The sequence below is a fragment of the Platichthys flesus genome, chromosome 2 (assembly GCF_949316205.1).
Source record: "Platichthys flesus chromosome 2, fPlaFle2.1, whole genome shotgun sequence".
NCBI classification, from domain to species: domain Eukaryota; kingdom Metazoa; phylum Chordata; class Actinopteri; order Pleuronectiformes; family Pleuronectidae; genus Platichthys; species Platichthys flesus.
The window spans coordinates 3,994,960-4,013,279 of NC_084946.1; the positions used below are offsets into that span (position 1 = coordinate 3,994,960).

The 18,320-nt window shown below is 39.5% G+C and overlaps 1 protein-coding gene across 1 annotated transcript; it reads right to left on the reverse strand.

Annotated features, from left to right (window-relative positions):
* Nucleotides 1-5,359: 5,359 nt before the first annotated feature.
* cfap92 (cilia and flagella associated protein 92 (putative)) lies at nucleotides 5,360-13,936 on the reverse strand. The gene is made up of 12 exons (XM_062411429.1): nucleotides 13,738-13,936; nucleotides 12,557-12,784; nucleotides 12,221-12,396; nucleotides 11,589-11,967; nucleotides 11,386-11,511; nucleotides 9,913-10,097; nucleotides 8,864-9,714; nucleotides 8,547-8,741; nucleotides 7,900-8,173; nucleotides 7,656-7,820; nucleotides 6,350-6,538; nucleotides 5,360-5,997 (listed from the first exon to the last, which is right to left on the reverse strand). Exons 4-12 carry the CDS (start codon nucleotides 11,650-11,652, stop codon nucleotides 5,797-5,799), a joined length of 2,250 nt encoding a protein of 749 aa, XP_062267413.1. The 5' UTR covers nucleotides 11,653-11,967; nucleotides 12,221-12,396; nucleotides 12,557-12,784; nucleotides 13,738-13,936; the 3' UTR covers nucleotides 5,360-5,796.
* Nucleotides 13,937-18,320: the final 4,384 nt, after the last annotated feature.

An 18,320-nucleotide genomic window follows, 5' to 3' on the forward strand; every position in this document is an offset into this window, starting at 1 on the left:
ACTTTTAAAAGTGGAGATACTCTTCTTCTCCTCTGTGAGAGAAAGGGAACTCTTTGCACAGGAAGAAACGCTTTCTGGCACCACTGCACAAAGCAACACAACATACCACATTAAGACGGAAACCTTGTACTATTTTCTTCAGCACTTTTGGAGTGTAAAAGTTCCAACCTGAGCTGACATGTGGAGGTTATGTCGACACGAGAGGTGTGTCTGGGGATGACCTTGTTTTTGCTGCTGAGGCTGCAGCCCGTACAGGGTCCTGGAGCCAGAGCCTCGGCTATGTCATCGACCAGGTTCATCACAGACTGTTGAGACAAAGGCTGCAACACACATGTTGGCTCAACAACTAAAAGGATTTCAGTTAGTCAACTGCAACCAGAAGCATAAATTATAAACATGTTAGCAAGCATTGTGAAAAACAGACAACAAAGCAGTTGTTATTGATATTTGTATAATAACAACTTTTAAAAAAACTCAAGAGCTGTATTTACAGGGAAATATTACCCACATCCCTTCTGCTCTATGAAGATTTATAGTTAGTCTCAGCTCGTTGATTAACTGTCCAGCAAACAACTTTTGGTCAACGTGGTCATTTTCAGTCTCGGCAGGCGATTGCTTCTGTGACGTCTGTTCTCAAAAGCCTCCGTGCACTTCCTGCTCAGCGGTAAACAACAGTTGGCTGGTGACCATAGTGGATCATTGAGCTGCTGAAGAGACTCATGAATAAACAACAGTTATATTCACCTCAAAGCTACGATATACGTGTATACTGTGTTTAATATGTCAATGTTCACAACTTGACAAATCTGTCATTGCACAAGAGAAATCTTTTAAATCATGTACAAACAAATAAACAATGTTCATAGACAGAATAACCGACTAATGGCGAGACTTAGCTGCTGAGGTTCCCTATTACGACCCCAAATTTGACACTTTCTGTGCAGTGTCTCTGGCTTTTAAACACTTGAAGACAGCCAGACCTGTGTGGTAGTTAAATTAAACATTTCCATTCAGGAATATGTAACAAATCGGCCTAACAGAGAAATAACGAAGAACCCAGAAAAACATTTTGACTCCTGCATTGCAGAAAAACTGGTCTTAAGTTTTCCTTCTCAGAATGTATGACTGTCCAAAGCAGGTTTGGTCTTGTCCAAGATAATGTCACCTCATAAAATATATTCAGGCCTATTGCCTGAATATGGGCAAAACTGAATAACCTGCAGATTTCTGGATATCATTGCACATAAACAACATTTACTTACACAAAGTAACGTAATAGAATATTTGCTGTTTTCGTTATGTTCCGGGGACTTGTAGAGTCACAGAGTGAGTCACAAATACTTCACCTTCAGCATCAGGCCTGGTTTCCTCAGTAAATACTTCTTAGGCTCATCTTTCAGTTTATTCTGAATTTTCCTACCATGTGACACTTGACTTCTGGGACAGGGACGCTGTCTGGTCTGCTGGTGCCAGGACGCCGCTTACTCAGCCAGCGGCTGCACTGAGCTCTGGCTGCTTGAAAAGACTCTCCTGCAGAGCAACAGCAAATCCATGGATTTTATACTTAAAAGTTCTTAATACTAATGAACTCAACAGGCCTGAGAATGATTTTACTGCAGTGGAAGGTTGGCCAGACACAACAGGGCACACTATTTACCGATAATTCTGCCTGTTGAAATGTTTTCTCCAGTGTGGTGTGGGATTGTGACTGATACTCTCTCAAATATCCACCATCTGGAGCTTCAATCAAAACATATCAATATAACCTTTGAAAGGTTTACAGCCGAGACTGTTGTAGGAAAAAATCCGCTCTTGGATGCCGGTGAACTGGAATATTCAGTGCATCATGGTAGTAGCTACAGACAATTCCACACAAGCAGTTTGTATCTACAATGAGCACCAACAGCATCCAATGGGGACTGCCAAGTTCTTAGCATAGTTTGTCACAGCTTAAGATAAACTGTCGTGAGTTGTCCAAGCTTTAGCCTCAGTTAATATCTTTCCTTGGCTGATACTTTTCAGTTCACCATCTTCCTTTGGAAAGGATTGTTACCTAACTGCATGAAATGGATCGTGTTGAATCTGTTTTCTGATGGGGCAGTGATTATATTATTATTGGTATTAAATTATCATATCACAGATAAGTTTTAGATTAGCAACCATTATTCAAACCACCTGAGAAAACCTAAATACCCAAATGTTAAAAATCACATCAAACCAGACATAACTTCCTCTTGATCAAGATTCATTTTGTGTCCATAAGCAGCTGTTACATAAATAAATGTTTTTGATCATGGCGTTTAAAAGAAAAGCATTGGATTTGTCCTGTCTTCGCCCGATGGGACACGCCACCAAAGACAAATAGTTCCATGAAACAGAAAAGGCCTAAAAGAAAAATCGAGTCTGGAAAATATGATAAAGATGTTGCACTCTGTTGTGAATGATTAAAATCGTTCTATTTTAAATGCTGTGTTGTGGTTTTCGTTAACTAGCTCCATTTGCTGCCTTTTATTTGTGTCTGACAACCTGCTGGGATCTACAGTATCATCCACTGGATCTATTGCATCAACCTGCAAATAACTTAAACAAGTAAGAGAATTAAATCTCTGGTGCACCTTGAAGACTTAAACTTAGAAGTAAATGAGCCTCTTGCCACTTTATTTTAATGTTATAACTTTTTTGAAGTGTAATTCTCGGGTACTTTTGGCAGCCATGCTTCAGAGTCTGTCATGTGGCCTGCAGTAAGTACCACCATGTGGCTCATGACTTTCTGTTATATTGAGGCAGCTGCTAGTGGATACATTTATCTCCCTCCCCATTGATGAGAGTTCTCCTTGCTTGCCTGCTGAACTCCGACAGACAATTCATGTGTATCATGTGGATGTATTCAGTAAACTGTGGCGGCTGGCTTGACGTGCGTTTTTTGAGTTAAAACTCATTAATATGTATATTCTGTAAACTAAGACTCAATAATGCTATTTCCCCCTTAGATTCACAGAACAAAGGGAACTTACGTTATCGATTGCGTTAGCTTACTGGCTATGTTGAGTCATTGTGCTGCGTTATGTCAATTTGCAGACAATGAAGACAAAGCACACAGACACAAATTCTTATTTTAAGAACAAAAGAAGTACAGGAGAGACAGAGCCGACAGGGAAGCAGCAGCAGAGGGTGAGGAGGAGGAGGACGCAGAAGAAGAGCATGACACGGATGCACAGGCACAGACAGCATCAGTAACGGAGTACAGTGACAATGAAGGACACCAGACAGCAGGCGACCAGGAAGAGGCAACAATGATCACAGAAGCGAGGCAGGACTCAGCAAAAGCAACTGTTCAACCTGATCCTGGACCAACAGGTGAAACTATGACTGTTTGGCCCTTATAATGAAATGGATGGCTAGGCTAGAGAGTAACATTATCTGGATAAGTATTTGGTTATAGCCTGTCTGCATTGAGTTCATGACATAGATTAAATGCTTGAAGCCTTCTGAGTCATGTTTATTGGTAGTTTGAAAAGACTTAATAGAAAATGGCTATATATATTAGTATATTAATATCAGAATAACTGATTTTCCTTTTATTTCATCATAGATATCTCCCAGTCAAGAGCAGCCCGAGCCGCCACAACTTAAGTACTTCCATTGAATGCATCAAAGGGGGCAGAAGATGGTACTTCTCTTAACAGTGGTACTACACATACATGGCTGTAATACTCTAAGACTAAAGACTCTGCCTACTGTAAAAAAGGCAACCTACAAAGATGGGGGCCATATCTGAAGCACATACTAATGCTATGTGAGCATGGACAGAATATGAAAAGTCAACTGCAGACACATCCTCTCTCTCAGCCTCCTTGAATGAAGAATATGATCAATTAGTGAGGGAAATTAGAGAGTTCATTAAAACTGTTTGAGAAATGCTGTCCTCACAGATATATGCAGAACCTTACACATAGAGCACATAAAGAATCAGAAGTTGAGAATAAAGGACATCTCTCTATTATGGAACAGCTAGCCAAGCATGATACCATAGTCAGAAGAAAACTGCCAAGTTGAGTAAATGCAACATACCCTGGGCGTGCTACACAAAACAATATAACTGATCGCCTGGCTGAAGCCACTAAATGAGGCTTTCAACATTAGGTTGATTAGACAAAAGACATAAGCAAGAAGGAACAGATGTCCTTTGTAATTCGACACTAACACAATGGATCAGTATGTGAAAGCTTCCTCACCTTTGAAGCAGTACAGCGCCTTGATGCTGTAAAAGTACGGTCTTGACTACAGAAATCCCTGTATTTCTTGAATCTAGTATTAGTTGACGTGTGGTTAGTGTGCATCCCTGAAGCCTATTGCTTCTTCTCTTTTGCAGAAACGGTATGTCTTTGTGTCAGGGTCATGTGTGCACCAAAGATGGCTTGAGGTACAGACGGAGACGTTTTCGAGGGCCCAGAGAGAGTAACAAAGGCTGACAGAGACATGGTGGGCATATAGGTCCAATGCTTGCAAGACAGTGAGGGACAGACTGCCAGCCATCATGCATCTACTAAAAGAAATATCCGAAGAGAGAAATGGGGACAGAGCTGTAGAGGTCAATTAACCCAAATAGATCTCAAGTTTGTTGGCCTCCTTGCAACATTTAACAGCGTTTTTGGTGACACAAAATATCTGTCAGACATTTTACAGTCCCCACAACTCACTTGCTGACTCTCTTTTTGGAACATTTGACAGTTATACAGAGGGATCTCTGTTTAATGACATGTGGGACAATACTGTGACCCTTGCCGAGCAATGCGACTTAAGTGCTGCACCTCCAGGCCATCAGATCACACCAAGCTGTAGGTGTGAAGGGTGTTTCATATGCACGCCAATAGATGAAGGATGGGTGAACACAGAGAAGGAGTCGTTTATGACAGGTTCTTATCTCTGAGGTGAAGAGAAGATTTTATAGAGAATATTGAGACATAATGCAAGGGATACAGGCCTTGAATGCCTGCAGTCCCACATATTGTGAGAAAGATATAGTATTTCCATTTGCCTCACAATAAAACTGCAGCACTGAGGATCTAGAATATGAGATCCCCAGCTTAAGCGAAGTAAATCAAGACTGTCCTGAGAAATACTATGACTGACGTTAGGTGTAGAGGCGAGAAGGGCTAGGGCCATAAATCTTATATAAAAGTGTAGCCTGATGAAGCAGGGATATGAGTATTCTGTACGTCTGTATTTCTGTCTGCATCTGCCAGTGGGCAATAGCAATAAGAGATAAACAGTTAACATTTACAAAGAGATATAAATGTACATTTGCCATGGTAATGCTTTTTTGTTTAATTTTAAATTTGTTTATTGTGTATACAGTATATACTCTAACTTATTTTCCTTTACAAAATTATGCAGCAACAGTCAAATAAAGTTTTATTGTACATAATTGGAGGTCATTGTGGTTTTTTAAACTTTAGTAGGCTGGTTTCCAGTTGATGTTTTGTTTTCCGTAAAATAGATGTACTCTACTCTCTACTGTAAATGTATTATTTCTTTAGGTAAAGGACAACAAGCCTATTTGAAAAACAATGAATCAACTAACACATATACAGATACATAACAAATTAAAAAAGGATTTTTGTGGAACTAAAAATATTAACTGTTCCATTATTAGTCCATGCACATCAGATCATTAGTAACATTTAATGTATCATAAGAAATTAACGTATATCAGTTAGCGATTACTTAACTCTTTGCTATAGTTTTGAGGTAGCCTATATACTACAACAGCATAATACAATTCCTGAAATTCAGTTATGGCTTTTTGGTTTTGGTGTGCCACCTCAAGATTTTCCGTGGCCCCATCTTGCCACCCCAATGAAAAGTTTCTAGAGGCACCACTGCGGGAGGTTTGCTGTAGAGCTGGAAGTCCTCATGGTGCTGGCTCAACGCCCATCTGTCCCGTGAAAGTGTTGGATTCAGTGTGTTGGCATGAAGGATGTTCTCTCTCCACGGCTGGAAACACAGTGGACAGTATTATCAACTTACAATCTACTAAAAACACACACTGTCACTTAACTCTTGAGATAATTCAGTTGCTTCAAATTCTTTTAAAATTATATTTTTACTGCCACTGGGACAATCAATTATTTCAAGGGCAGCACAACTGAAGCTAATGTGGTTAGTCATGTCGTGTTACACGCTATTCTATCCTTACCTAAACATACTGGTCACAGAGAAAGAATGACAAGTAGGTAAGCAGTGAAGAAATTGTATCTCTCTGCTGAATTTCATGGGAATGTCAATAAACCGAGCATTCCTGTTCCTGTGAAACCCCACACTGCTGGACGATGAAGAGTGACCTCACCTTCCTCAGCTCTTCCACTCGAGCCTCATCTGGGTGTCTGGGGTGCACCCTGGACCTGTCACCGGTCAGATTTGTCAACCAGGCTGTAGAGGCGGCAGTAGAGCCAGAGTCCTTTATAGGAGCCGTGTCTCCAGGCTCCACTGTAGCACTGATATACTCTTGACTGTAGGTGAACCTTCGGCCCGGCACCTGAAGTCATCACCAGAGAAACACATGTTAGTAGATTTCTTTATGTGTTTTCTGGTAATTTGGGTTTTAATTACCTATTTGATGCTATAAAAATCGGGAAAATCTCAAGGTTGACAGCTGAGACTGACATGCAATTGGTCCAAAGTGTAAATTGCTGACGCAGCTCCATTCCCAGTCACACAAAAAACACTTATTAATACTAATTATTGTTCACTTGCAAATTATGCAGGGAAGCACTGTGTTTCATCCATTTACATCTGGCCCAAACATGTGCTGTATAAGTGGACTCTCCTGTCCTCATTCATACTTTTGTTGCATCATCATTGTCTGCTATTGCAGTTTAAAGCAGCAGTATCTGATTTTGGCCACATGGGTACAATTAAACCAGCTACAAATATTTTGTAATTTGTTTAAATAATTTGTAAAAACTAACTTTTTTTATCAATTAGATGCCTAATTACACATCCAGCAGATACAAATCAGCATTGTCACTTATTTGCAGTAGTTTTTCTGGCTCCCTGACTTTTGGCTTTGTTTTAGTCTTTCTTCAGGCAAATAGGTTGACTCTTTAGCTGCTATGTTAATCACAGCTAAGCTAGTTAGTCATGAGAATCACTCAAACAATACATTTGCAAGCTGTGACACAAAATATAGAGTTGAATAATGCAAAAGCTTTCCTGTAAAGCTGAAGGAACTACAGAATCTGGGGGTAATTCCCAAAGTGTTACAGGCACATTGACTACTTCCATATTACACATAAGCAGCTGATTCCTACAGTGTTGTTCAGTTTAAAGATCCGCTGACTGTGATGTCTTCACTCTTTTCTTAAACTGCATATGAATGTCAAGCAGTAAGCAAATATATTTCTGTCCATAGCTGTTTACAAAGAAATTCACTGTCTTCTAAATTATACTTGATTTGTAGTGACACACACTGTTATGGTCCTTAAAGGACAGTTATGATATCCACTTTACAAGGTTTGTGTAGATTTGGCGAATTGAATAAAACTGGGACTACACACACAAACGTGAAATGAAACCTAAGTTTTACACCAAGATATTGATGCACTGTAAATAATATTTTTTTTAACAGTACAGTAGATTGCATCTTACTATACCTTAGCCATCTCTCTGCAGAGCAGCTCCCTGGTTTGTACATTTGAATTCAAGGTCTGGGTGCTGTAGTTGTGTACTGGCACGGTTGCAGCCTGATCCAACCTTAATGCAGCAGCCTCTGGCTTCTGCAACAGCTCACTTTGGTCTTGAACATTTTTAATATTTTCCTGGAATAAATTGAAACACTTGAGTAACTCTGTTGATGAATGAGATTGTATTCTATTTACTCTACCAAGGCCTGCAAACCTGGATGTAGTCCCTGAGGTGCGCGGCCAACGTCTGTTGCCTGTTGTTTTTCCATCTGATATATTCTGTGTTATGGGAGTCGAGCGCCGCATGTCTTTTCATGCTGACCGTGTGAGTGGGCAGGTGCATCATGGTGTTTGCAATGGCTTTCTGCTCCCACTGCGCAGCAGATGTGCCATATTCCCTGCTCATGCTGACAATCATGTCAGCTGAGGGGAAGAGGTCGTACTGCACCGCATCTTTGAGTTTCCTTGCTTGACACAGCTGGCTTAACCTAGGAAAAATAATATTGAAATAACTGTGTTATGTAATTTATTATACATTTTATGCAAACATATACATGCTGTTCTTCCAAATGCAAATAGATACATGCATGAGCTCAAAGGACACCGTTTTAGCTGCCAAAGGGTATTATGTATATTATGATGATTTCGATGCAAGGATTACTAGCTGAGTTGTCTCTGATAAAGACAGTGGAATGAGTATAATATAGTATGGTATCATAGCATGCTATACTACAGCTTGTTCTGCATGGGGCCAATACAATTGACAGTGCTTTTCTTATTTTTACTATTCTTGAATTGTAGTAAACACCGTATAATAATCACTGGCATGGCCCTCAAATGTAATCATATTCTCATAAGTACCTTGACAAAGCCTGGAAGCAGGGTTGGGGTACCTTTCCCCTTATGTAGATCAGAGGTTGTCTCATGATGCTCTGCAGTGAATCACGTAGATGGATGGGACTCAAACTCACATCTAATGAGTCATAGATGCAGTTGAAGAAACCCAGGTTTGAATTGTAGAGGACGATCACCTGTTCCGCCTTGGTCCCACTTAACCTACAAAACACCACACAAACTGAATGTCTCAGATTGAAATTCAAAAAGTCAGTGCTAATGGACAGCACAGCTGAAAGCTGTTAACAGAAGCTGCAAGGGCAAGAAAGTGTCCATGGTCTTACCTCATAGGAACAGCCTCCCAAAGTCTCCTCACTGCTTTATGTTTCAGCCCTTCAAGAACAAAGATGTGTTTCCTCTTATCTTCCACATGAAATCCTGTAACAAAATCCAGATCCATGCTCTCATCATGCTTGGAATTCATTGGACCTTCCTTATTTGATAGAGCTCTCTCTCTACTGTCCAATGAGGGTGAGTCCAGCTGCAAGGCTGATGCATTGATTCTGAGGATCTCTGATCTCAGCTTGGTAATAACTGAGAAGTTGTTGTAATCAATGAGGTAGACAATACGGCCAAATGGACCATTGTAGAACTCCCTGCCATCATCTGTCGTCAGTGGGAAAGCCATCTCAACTTTGACCTTGAGTTGAGAATCTAAATCATAGTATGGAGGCTGTGGCATGGGATCCCTGCTGCCAGCTGTATCTGTCATCATGTTGTTCCATCCATGTCTCTGTCTGTCCAGCTTTTGAGGCTGAGGGCCACATTTGATTGGTAAGTCCACCTTCAGACTTTTCTGTCCAAGTAGCAACTCAGACAGGTTTAGGTTTGCGATACCATAGGTGTTCATTATAGGATCAAATATCGATGCATTGCTCTGCATGTCATCATCTGACCTTGTGTCACACAGTGATTGAGTTTTTTGTCTTTCCTCAGCCTTCCTGTCACGATCGTGAACCTCTATCTGCAGAGACGGAGTATCCAAAAAGTCTTGGACCTCTTGTGGATTCATCGAGCCAGTCAGGATCACATTCACATCTCTAAAGTAGATGTTGGTAGCATGCTCGTAATAGTTTGTTCTGTGCATGCTCGAGTTATGGAACTTGTACTGGCAATAGACAGGCATGCACTTTTCCTAATAGAAGGAATAAACCACATATTGTCTTATATTAAAGCACTGTACTCATTATTTAAGATTTCAAAGCAAATTGTATCTAATCAGAAAAGCTAAATAGTGAATGAAAAATAAATACATTTGACAAAAATGTAAAGTGTAAGTCATAAATCATTGTTAGATAAATTGAATAAACCTGAAATTCAATGCAAATCCCACCTGTAGGACATGGAGAGGGACCGGGGACGAAGGCATTGAGGTGGCTGACAAAATGCTGATGACCAGTGGATTAAGTTCAGCTATTAGTTGGTTGGATAAAAGAGATCTTTCCAGGCAGATGTCGCATATGACCTCATATACCCCAGATGAGTAAACTTTGAAGCGTTCAGTCACTGAGGTCTCACCTGGTACAGAGAGAAAAAAAACAACTATAAAGGAAACAGCACCTGAAAATTCAAGACTTAGTCTTTTTTAGCATTGTTCACAGTGGGGTCATTACAGAGCATGGTTCTCTACCTTGGCCAGACTAAAATACCAGTTTTCAATATCAATAACAAATGTTTTGATTGATCTCCTTGGAAGAAGGCACTGATATTCTTAGAAGGTGTACTTTTTACACACTTGCTTCCTATAGTTTATAATTTTGCTTGCAAGGTTACGTGTGTGTGTGTGTGTGTGTGTGCGTGCATGCAAGTGGATAGAAGGAAGTTTTCAAATTAGATTTTCCATGTTGGTTTTATTTAAAAACCTCAAACAAATCTACAAAAATGTGTAAAAAACAAAAAACTGTTGATTTTCAGTGCTTAAGAATTGAAAACAAAATTCAAATTTAATTTGTAGTTGTACTGCATCTCAGAACCATATGTACGTCAATATATAAGGTTCCTGACTTAAATGTACAGGCATGTAGCTGACATGTTGAGAGAACGTTAAAGTACCGGTGATCAATAACAATCAACATAAACTTGGGCTACAACTGAAGAGGGAAGATGACAAAGTAATGCAGAATATGTAACAAATGATAATCATACAATAACACAAACAATTGAGGCCTACTTAAGTTTAACCTCATGATCACCAGCAGCAAATCCCACCTACTGTGTGAGTAGTACTGCTGTGTGTGTGTGTCTAGAGCTCTCCTAAGAAATTGTTTCTCAACCAGCGAACGTGGTAAAGGTTACTGTTATTGCAATTAATTGTTTTGGCTATTATGCCAATTTATTTTTCTTATCACAAAGTATTTGTTTTTCGCTCTTTTGTTTTATTTAATATTTTCATTATTAATTCTGCCCTTTTGGGCCTTCTTTTTGGGAAAATAAAAAATCCCAGCATACAAACTGCATCTGCAAGACCTCCTGAGAGTTTTTCTACCTAGCTCAACCGCTCTTCTACATCTACATTTAACAAAAACATGCACAGGGGAAAACTACTTGCAGTTTCTAGCCCCAAGCCAGTTTCAAGGTTCTCCTCATCACCTTTATATTATTTTAGACCTATTTGTCGTATTTTAAATTTTTTTCAGGATATTCAAGAGTAATATGGAAATGTGTTGAAATATCAAAGCAAATTTCGTGGACCCCCTGCAATGCCACCGCAGACCCCTGGTTGAAAACCCCTGCTGTAAGGGCTTGGACACCTAAGAGTTTGGAAATCACTGCTTTAATTTTTTTTTGTGAATAAATGTTGGCTCACCTGCCAGTAACCGAATGGGACTGACTTCAAGTGAGATGGTTCCTATATTTCCCATCTTCCCAAGGTCAAAAGCGTCAGCATTGTGTTTTTGAAAACTTGTTGTCGCCTGTAGAGCCGAGTTCGTGTCTGTTCAAAGGGGTTAAAAAAAATATCATGGTGAAAGCGATTGATTCTGACTTAAAAGGTGAAAAAAGTTAATTTACCTTTTTCTGAGCCCACATCCAAATTGGCATCCAACCCTATCTTTGCTGTCAGCCTGGTTACCATGGTCTTGATGTCATCTTAGGAAGTAGAATACAACATAGATTTTAAAAAATGTAAAAGAACACAATATACAATTAAGGTTTGAGTTGAAACTTTACATGAGTAAATTGAATCCTCAGGCCAATAGTTTGGCAGTCTAAAGGTTTTCAGTCTATCAGCGCGGGCCTGAAAGCTGGACAGGCTGTACTTAGCGTTCCATATCTTCAGATGGATCTTATGAGGGAGTAGACTGATCAACATGTCCCTGTTGACTCTGATATTGAAACTGTGGCTCCAACCGACCCATATCCGATCTCCTTCATACCACGTTCTCAGAATCTGTAACAAAATTCATACATTTACTTTTTGGTAAGGTATTTTTTTCAATGTTATTCAGCAGTGGGATGTAGCACGTCAAGTGTGTTTGCTACCAGAGGACATTACAGGAATAATTCCTGTGCTATATTAGGTAATTTACTGTAACTATAGTCGATGTGGCTGCTTCATTGTTGTACATTCAGGATGATGATGAATTCCTCATTAAGGACACACATACAGAAAAACACAGACACATGCACCAGGTCATGGTTACCTTGGTCTCATCATCTTGGAACAGTTTTGCTCCTGGACCAAACACTAGTAGGTCCACTTTGGTCATCTCTGTGTCCCCTGGCAACAGATTGTATTCAATATGATAGCAGCTCTGAGCTTTGTGGCCTTTCACCCCAAAGGCAGACGTGAATTTTTTGTTTTTTTTAGGAGCTTTAGCTGAAACAAAGGAAGAAATACATTTGTTAATTGTCACAGTAGACTGTTGTGTTGATTTGCAGCACATTTCAGCAGACTACGTATAAAATGAGAGCACATTGAGCAATTTGAGCACTTGAGCTAGTGTTAATGTTTCAGATGCTCTGTGCGACAAACTCACCTTTTGGAACAGCAAGGGCAATGAAAACTGTCCATTTGGTGTAATAGGAGCCGTCATCTCTTTGTAATGTGATATCCTCACTTGAACTTGTGCTCTGCTCCGTGGATGACAAACCTTCCTGGCCTTTAACTGAAACTTTTTCACAGTTTGGCTGTGAACTGCAAAGATCTGTCGCCGACGTGTTGGCCATGAGATCTGACTCCATTGCGGTATTTTATATTAGAAACACTGTAAAAGGAAAAAACAAAGCTTCATAACTAAGCAGCTACCATTTCTCCTTAAAAAGACCTGAAACACTTTCACATCAACAGCCAACAACTACATTTCATATGACCCTTCTTTAATTTAAGATATTGACAAAGATTTATACATTTGAAGCGCTATTATTGGGGTGAGTTTACAAGGGTCTGGAATATGGAATATGTTCAACCGGATTTAATTTTTCTTCAATGATGGAATAGGGTGTTAAATGTAAATATAATAGATGCAGTATATAGACATAAGTGATTCTGAAGAGTTTTAACATGGTAAAATAACCTCATCCTTCTTCTAATGTTCAGTTTATGGCAGGTGGCCACCAACATAAAGAGGCTTTACCACCATCTACTGGATCTGCTTCCTCTACTGAACGGTTTATATTTGATATTTGATCGATTCTTCTTTGTTCGGTATAGTGGTGGGTGGTAGCCTACTTTTTGGAGTGGGAATGGGAGTCAGACACCATCTCTACATTTAAGGTTAAATGTAAAATGTCCCTTTTTTATAAAGCCTGTAGTTATTTCTGGATCAGGTGAGTCCTGAACCATCCCTTAGTGATGCTGCTATAGGTCTAGACTGCTGGGGGAACTCTCTGCCCCCACATTCATTTATTTACATGTTACATTACATTCATTTAGCTGACGCTTTTTAGCAACTAACAATAAGTGCATTCAACCATGAGGGTTGTTGCTGTTGTTGTTGTTGTTATTATTAATATTAGCAATAATACTTACTATAATTAATTATTGTATGAATTGTTACTGCTACCATTAATAACCAATAGCATCTTTACACTGTAATTGTTTTAATTATAACTAGTCAGAGCATATACCTGATGACAAGTGTTTCTGGTCTATCTCTCTCTCTCTCTCTCCCCTCTTTTACTCCCACCTTTCCTCTCCTCCCCATTTTTCTCTGCTCACCCCAACCGGTCGAGGCAGATGGCCACCCACGTTGAGTCTGGTTCTAGAGTCTTCTTCCGGTTAATGAGGGAGTCTTTGGCTTCTCTGTAAAGCATTACATGGTCAACTGACTCCTCAATTTGACAGTTATTGCATATTCCTGTTGGATCTCCTCTTTGGTGCTCCATTTTGCTGTCCTCACTGTGCTCACTTCCAATCCCGCTGTACAGCATAAAAGTCTCTCCCTGTGTGAGCTACATCCCAGTTATATTGACATTCTTAAGTGCTTGCTGAGCCAATAAATCCACCCCATCATTTCAATTTATTCCTCTGTGTGCCAGTATCCAAATAAGTTACAATAATCATGAAATTTATACAGGGTTTCATATATCTCACCTCAAGGATGTGTTAAATTAACACATTATATTATATTATATTATACCGCATTACATTGCACATTGCAATTTGACACTGTTTTGCATTTTGCATTTCACTTTTTCCTTAACTTTTTATATCTTTTATCTTTTATATATTTTTATTTAGATATGTTAATGTCTAAATAAATGTTACTTTGTGTAAATATTTGAAATAGTGAGTAAATATATACTGTTTTTTGTATTGCTTTCTTATGTGTGTTGTATTTATTGTGTTTTTATGTTTCTATGTTCATTGTATGCACCAATTACCAGAGCAAATTCCTGGTAGGTGTAAACCTACTTGGCAATAAATACTTTCTGGATCTGATTCTTATTCTGATTCTAAATACTGTAAGATGAAAATTACTTTTAAGGACATGACCACAAATCTTTACACAAAACAACCTTCCTGATTTGTGACTTTTCTATCCATCAATATTTCGTATGTTGTTTTGCAATCTATCATCCACAAAAGAAGTCAGTGGACACTGAGGGGAACAACGCGATTGGTGTTACTGACAACGCTGTAGTAGGGGTATAACCTTTCTGGCTATTCTGGCTTTTCTTACATTGGTTGCCAACCAGAAATAAACCGAATCAAACTTAACTGTGTTTAGCTATCCTGCTCCATGCAAAACACTCTACCTTGGCCCCTTCATTCTAGAAACATGGAAGAAGTACCTTTTTAGGTGGATGTCTTTCTTCAGAAGGCCCCTGAAGCTTTGCCCAGTAATTCATCAGCAACTGTCTCCACCACAGTGCAAAGGCATCTAACCCACCTCAACTTGAAGAGCAGACACAGGAGTTGTTATGGTAGCACCCCAACAGAGTTTCTAAGCTTAAGCATGCAAATCAACCATAGTCTACCTAACAATAACCTACAACATCTCAATAATGAAAGGTAAGAGATTCAAACATAGGTTCAACATCAAAGGCAAACCAATGCAACAGTGCCAGGAGATCCAAACAATAAACTAAAAAAGACGAATTAAAAGTTCCAAAAGTGATTTCACATGCATTCAAATACAAATCGTGATATAGCATAAAGAAGACTGAGAAGATGAAGACACAGTGAAGACACAGATGGTGGTAAAACACCTTGATGTCGGTTATAAAATAAACCGAACAATGAAGTTGGCAAAATTTGGTTGGTGAGACTATACCATTGTGGATTCCGCACTTATGCAAAAGTCATGGACAGTTCCCTTAGTAAATCTGAAGCAATAATTAAGAAGGAAACATTATTAAAGAATGTCATCATAGCTGGGATTTAGCTCACACAGTGAGACACCTTTATGCACTACAGCAGGAAGTTATAACAGTGAGGACAGCAAAAAGGAGAACCAAAGAGGAGCACATTTCAACTTGAATCTTGAATCTTGATGAGGATGTTAAGGAGAGTCTCTGATTTTTTTTTTTTTGGGGGGGGGGGGGGGGGGGCAATAGCTCACAAATATTGAATCTGTTACCCAATAAATTGATCTACACAAAACTTTAATGAGGGAAAAAACTGTGACAGTCAATAACATGCCTGGTGAGAGTCCTATAAAACAGACATCCAGTACGTCACAAGGTTGTAAAACAAGGTTAGCAAAATGTCTTACCTTAAATTCATTAGAACCCAGACCCACACCGTTCTTAATGTCTTGATGACAAGAACTAACACAGGGGAAGGAAAATACACTGAATATCACAGTTATATAAGTATACATTCTTAATACACGTCAGCCGCAAAAACTTACTATTATCGTCCCCACTCGTTTGTGTGCACACGCTGAGTTGAGGTGATTACAGCGTGCCTACACAAGCACACACGCACACACACACACACACACATACAACTGTACTCTGGGGTCTATAGGGAGAAATTAGTTTTTTGTTTGAGCAACGTCTTCTGTGGGTTCGCCTATACGTTATACTGATTTTAAGTTAATAGACCTACACTGACGGTGTCCACCATCACAACGAAGCTACACTGAGAACATACATGCAGAAAATAAATAAATAAAAGACAATATGAATGTGAAATATACCCCAAAATAATATCCAGACTGATTAAATGATTCCGTTTAAGGAACAGTCGGGCTTTTGTTTTGAATCATATGGGCATCGCCATTACACGTTTAATAGAAACAACGCAGTTTGTTTTATCATTAATATCTATCCTTTCTTCTTTGAATAACACTTTACTTGAAGTTATGTTTCCTTTCGAGTTCTCACCTCAGCTCCGGTTGCAGAGCGTGAAGAGTTCCGGCGGAATGGGACGTTACGAGCTGTCTTCTTGAAGAGTTTAATCGAACGAATCAAACTCTTCGCATCACTTAACTCTTTGTACGCGATGACTTACGCTGAAGTGAAGTGTTGAAGTGAAGTGTTGAAACTTTCCTCCACAGATTAGGATTTCTGAGCGCGACCAGCGTCTCTATGGTAACCACTGTATTCCAGGAAGTGAGCAGTGGCGCTGCCCTCACGCGCTGCTGCTGCTGCTGCTACAGTTTATGGCTATATAACATTGGTATGACTGTCAAATTGTACAAATCCCACTGAGTGAACAATAAAAATAGGTATTGGAGCATATACACAGGAGTTTTTACGACATCCTATTATATATCCATAATAATAAATATGGAGTTCCCCCTCCTTACAAGGTACAACAGCTTCTGCTCTTCTGGGAAGAGACACTGATGTTGGACAGGGGGGCCTGGCTCGCAGTCTCATAGTTCATCCCAAAGTTGTTGGATGTGGTTGAGGTCTCTGCGGGCCAGTCAAGTTCTTCCACAAGGCCTTTATGGACCTTGCTTTGTGCACTAGGGCAGAGTCATGCTGGAACAGAGAAGGGCCTTCCCCAAACTGTTCCCACAAAGATGGAAGCATAGAATTGTACAAAATGTCTTGGTAAGCTGAAGCATTAAGTTTTTCCTTCACTGGAACTAAGGGGCCTAGTCCAACCAATGGCAAAGTCTGAATGAAACACCTGAATTCGATAACTAAGAGGTGTGTCCCAATACTTTTGTCATCAGCAAATGACAGTATACAGAATGAAATTGTTGCAGATGCATTATATTAAATTTGCACGCACAGATTATTGCACAGTTAATTAGTTGAAACCTGAGTGTCTTATGCATGGTACATGTGCATGCAACTATGTAATTAATTAATTTATGATATACTTTATAAGTTCCCCGTAACAGATGCAGAGATGTGATGCTCAGGTACAGTTTAGCCTGAATGACATTCACACTATTTGATTCATTTTCATAATACAGCAGACATGTTTTGTTTGTATAATGATTCATTACAATCAGCATTATACCATAATACTCTGAAGGTATGTAGATTTATTCATTTATGTTTATTTAAGCTACAGAACTTGAGACTCTGGAGGTGGTAGGCTGAATGAATAGCTTATATTAACTGAGAATAGTGTATATGAGATTTTGCACTGATAGACTAATAATATGCAAAAACTAATAAAAAATATAAAACAATACCTCATACACATGATTTATTGGGAACCGACTCTTCAAATACTTTTTCAAAAGTAACCCCACGAAGAAAACAAAAGCCTTTTACTTATATATATCCAAACATCTATGAAGACAAATAAATCAGAAGGAGAAATGTCTGTATGTGCAATAAACTTTGCGAGAGACCTGGATAATTTATGGGCCATGTGTTCAGTTTAGATGAACATCACATTCAGAAGCTCGTGGTGAAGACAAACAAGCTCACAGGTCGTATTCAGTCACAGTGGGAAACCACAGGTGTAAATAGTAAAATGAATGGTGGCTGGATTCCATTTAGCTGCTTCAGTTTCAGGGTCCTGGCATTTTCCATGCGGCCTCACACTCAACAGGACATGCGTACTGAACAGAGCCATTGTTGGTGGCACCTGTGCTTTTCCATGTGCTTAAAAGTTCTGCTGTGAATGTTTCATCAGGGACAAAGCAAGTTGCGTAATGTGTGAAAAGGCATTTTACTCCTTCATACACACTCTGGGGTAAAACGTCCAGAGACACAAAACTGCACAGCCTATTAGGCTCTTGGGCATCAGGTCAAACCCCAGTGAATGACAACAGTTTGTACACCTGGTTGTAGTTATACTGAGGCAGTATGGGGCCGTTACATGGTGTGTGTGTGTGTTACTGACTCAGTGGGACCCCTGCTTTTGGATTTTGGGGGCAGTGC

Bases quoted from the DNA above. Each gene is read 5' to 3' on its own strand.
- cfap92 (XM_062411429.1), bottom strand. From the start codon at position 11,652: ATGGTAACCAGGCTGACAGCAAAGATAGGGTTGGATGCCAATTTGGAT. The intron at 11,512-11,588 runs GTAAATTAACTT...CCCTTTGAACAG, and splicing joins GGATGTGGGCTCAGAAAAAG to ACACGAACTCGGCTCTACAG. The intron at 6,539-7,655 runs GTATAGTAAGAT...TGATGACTTCAG, and splicing joins TCTGCAGAGAGATGGCTAAG to GTGCCGGGCCGAAGGTTCAC.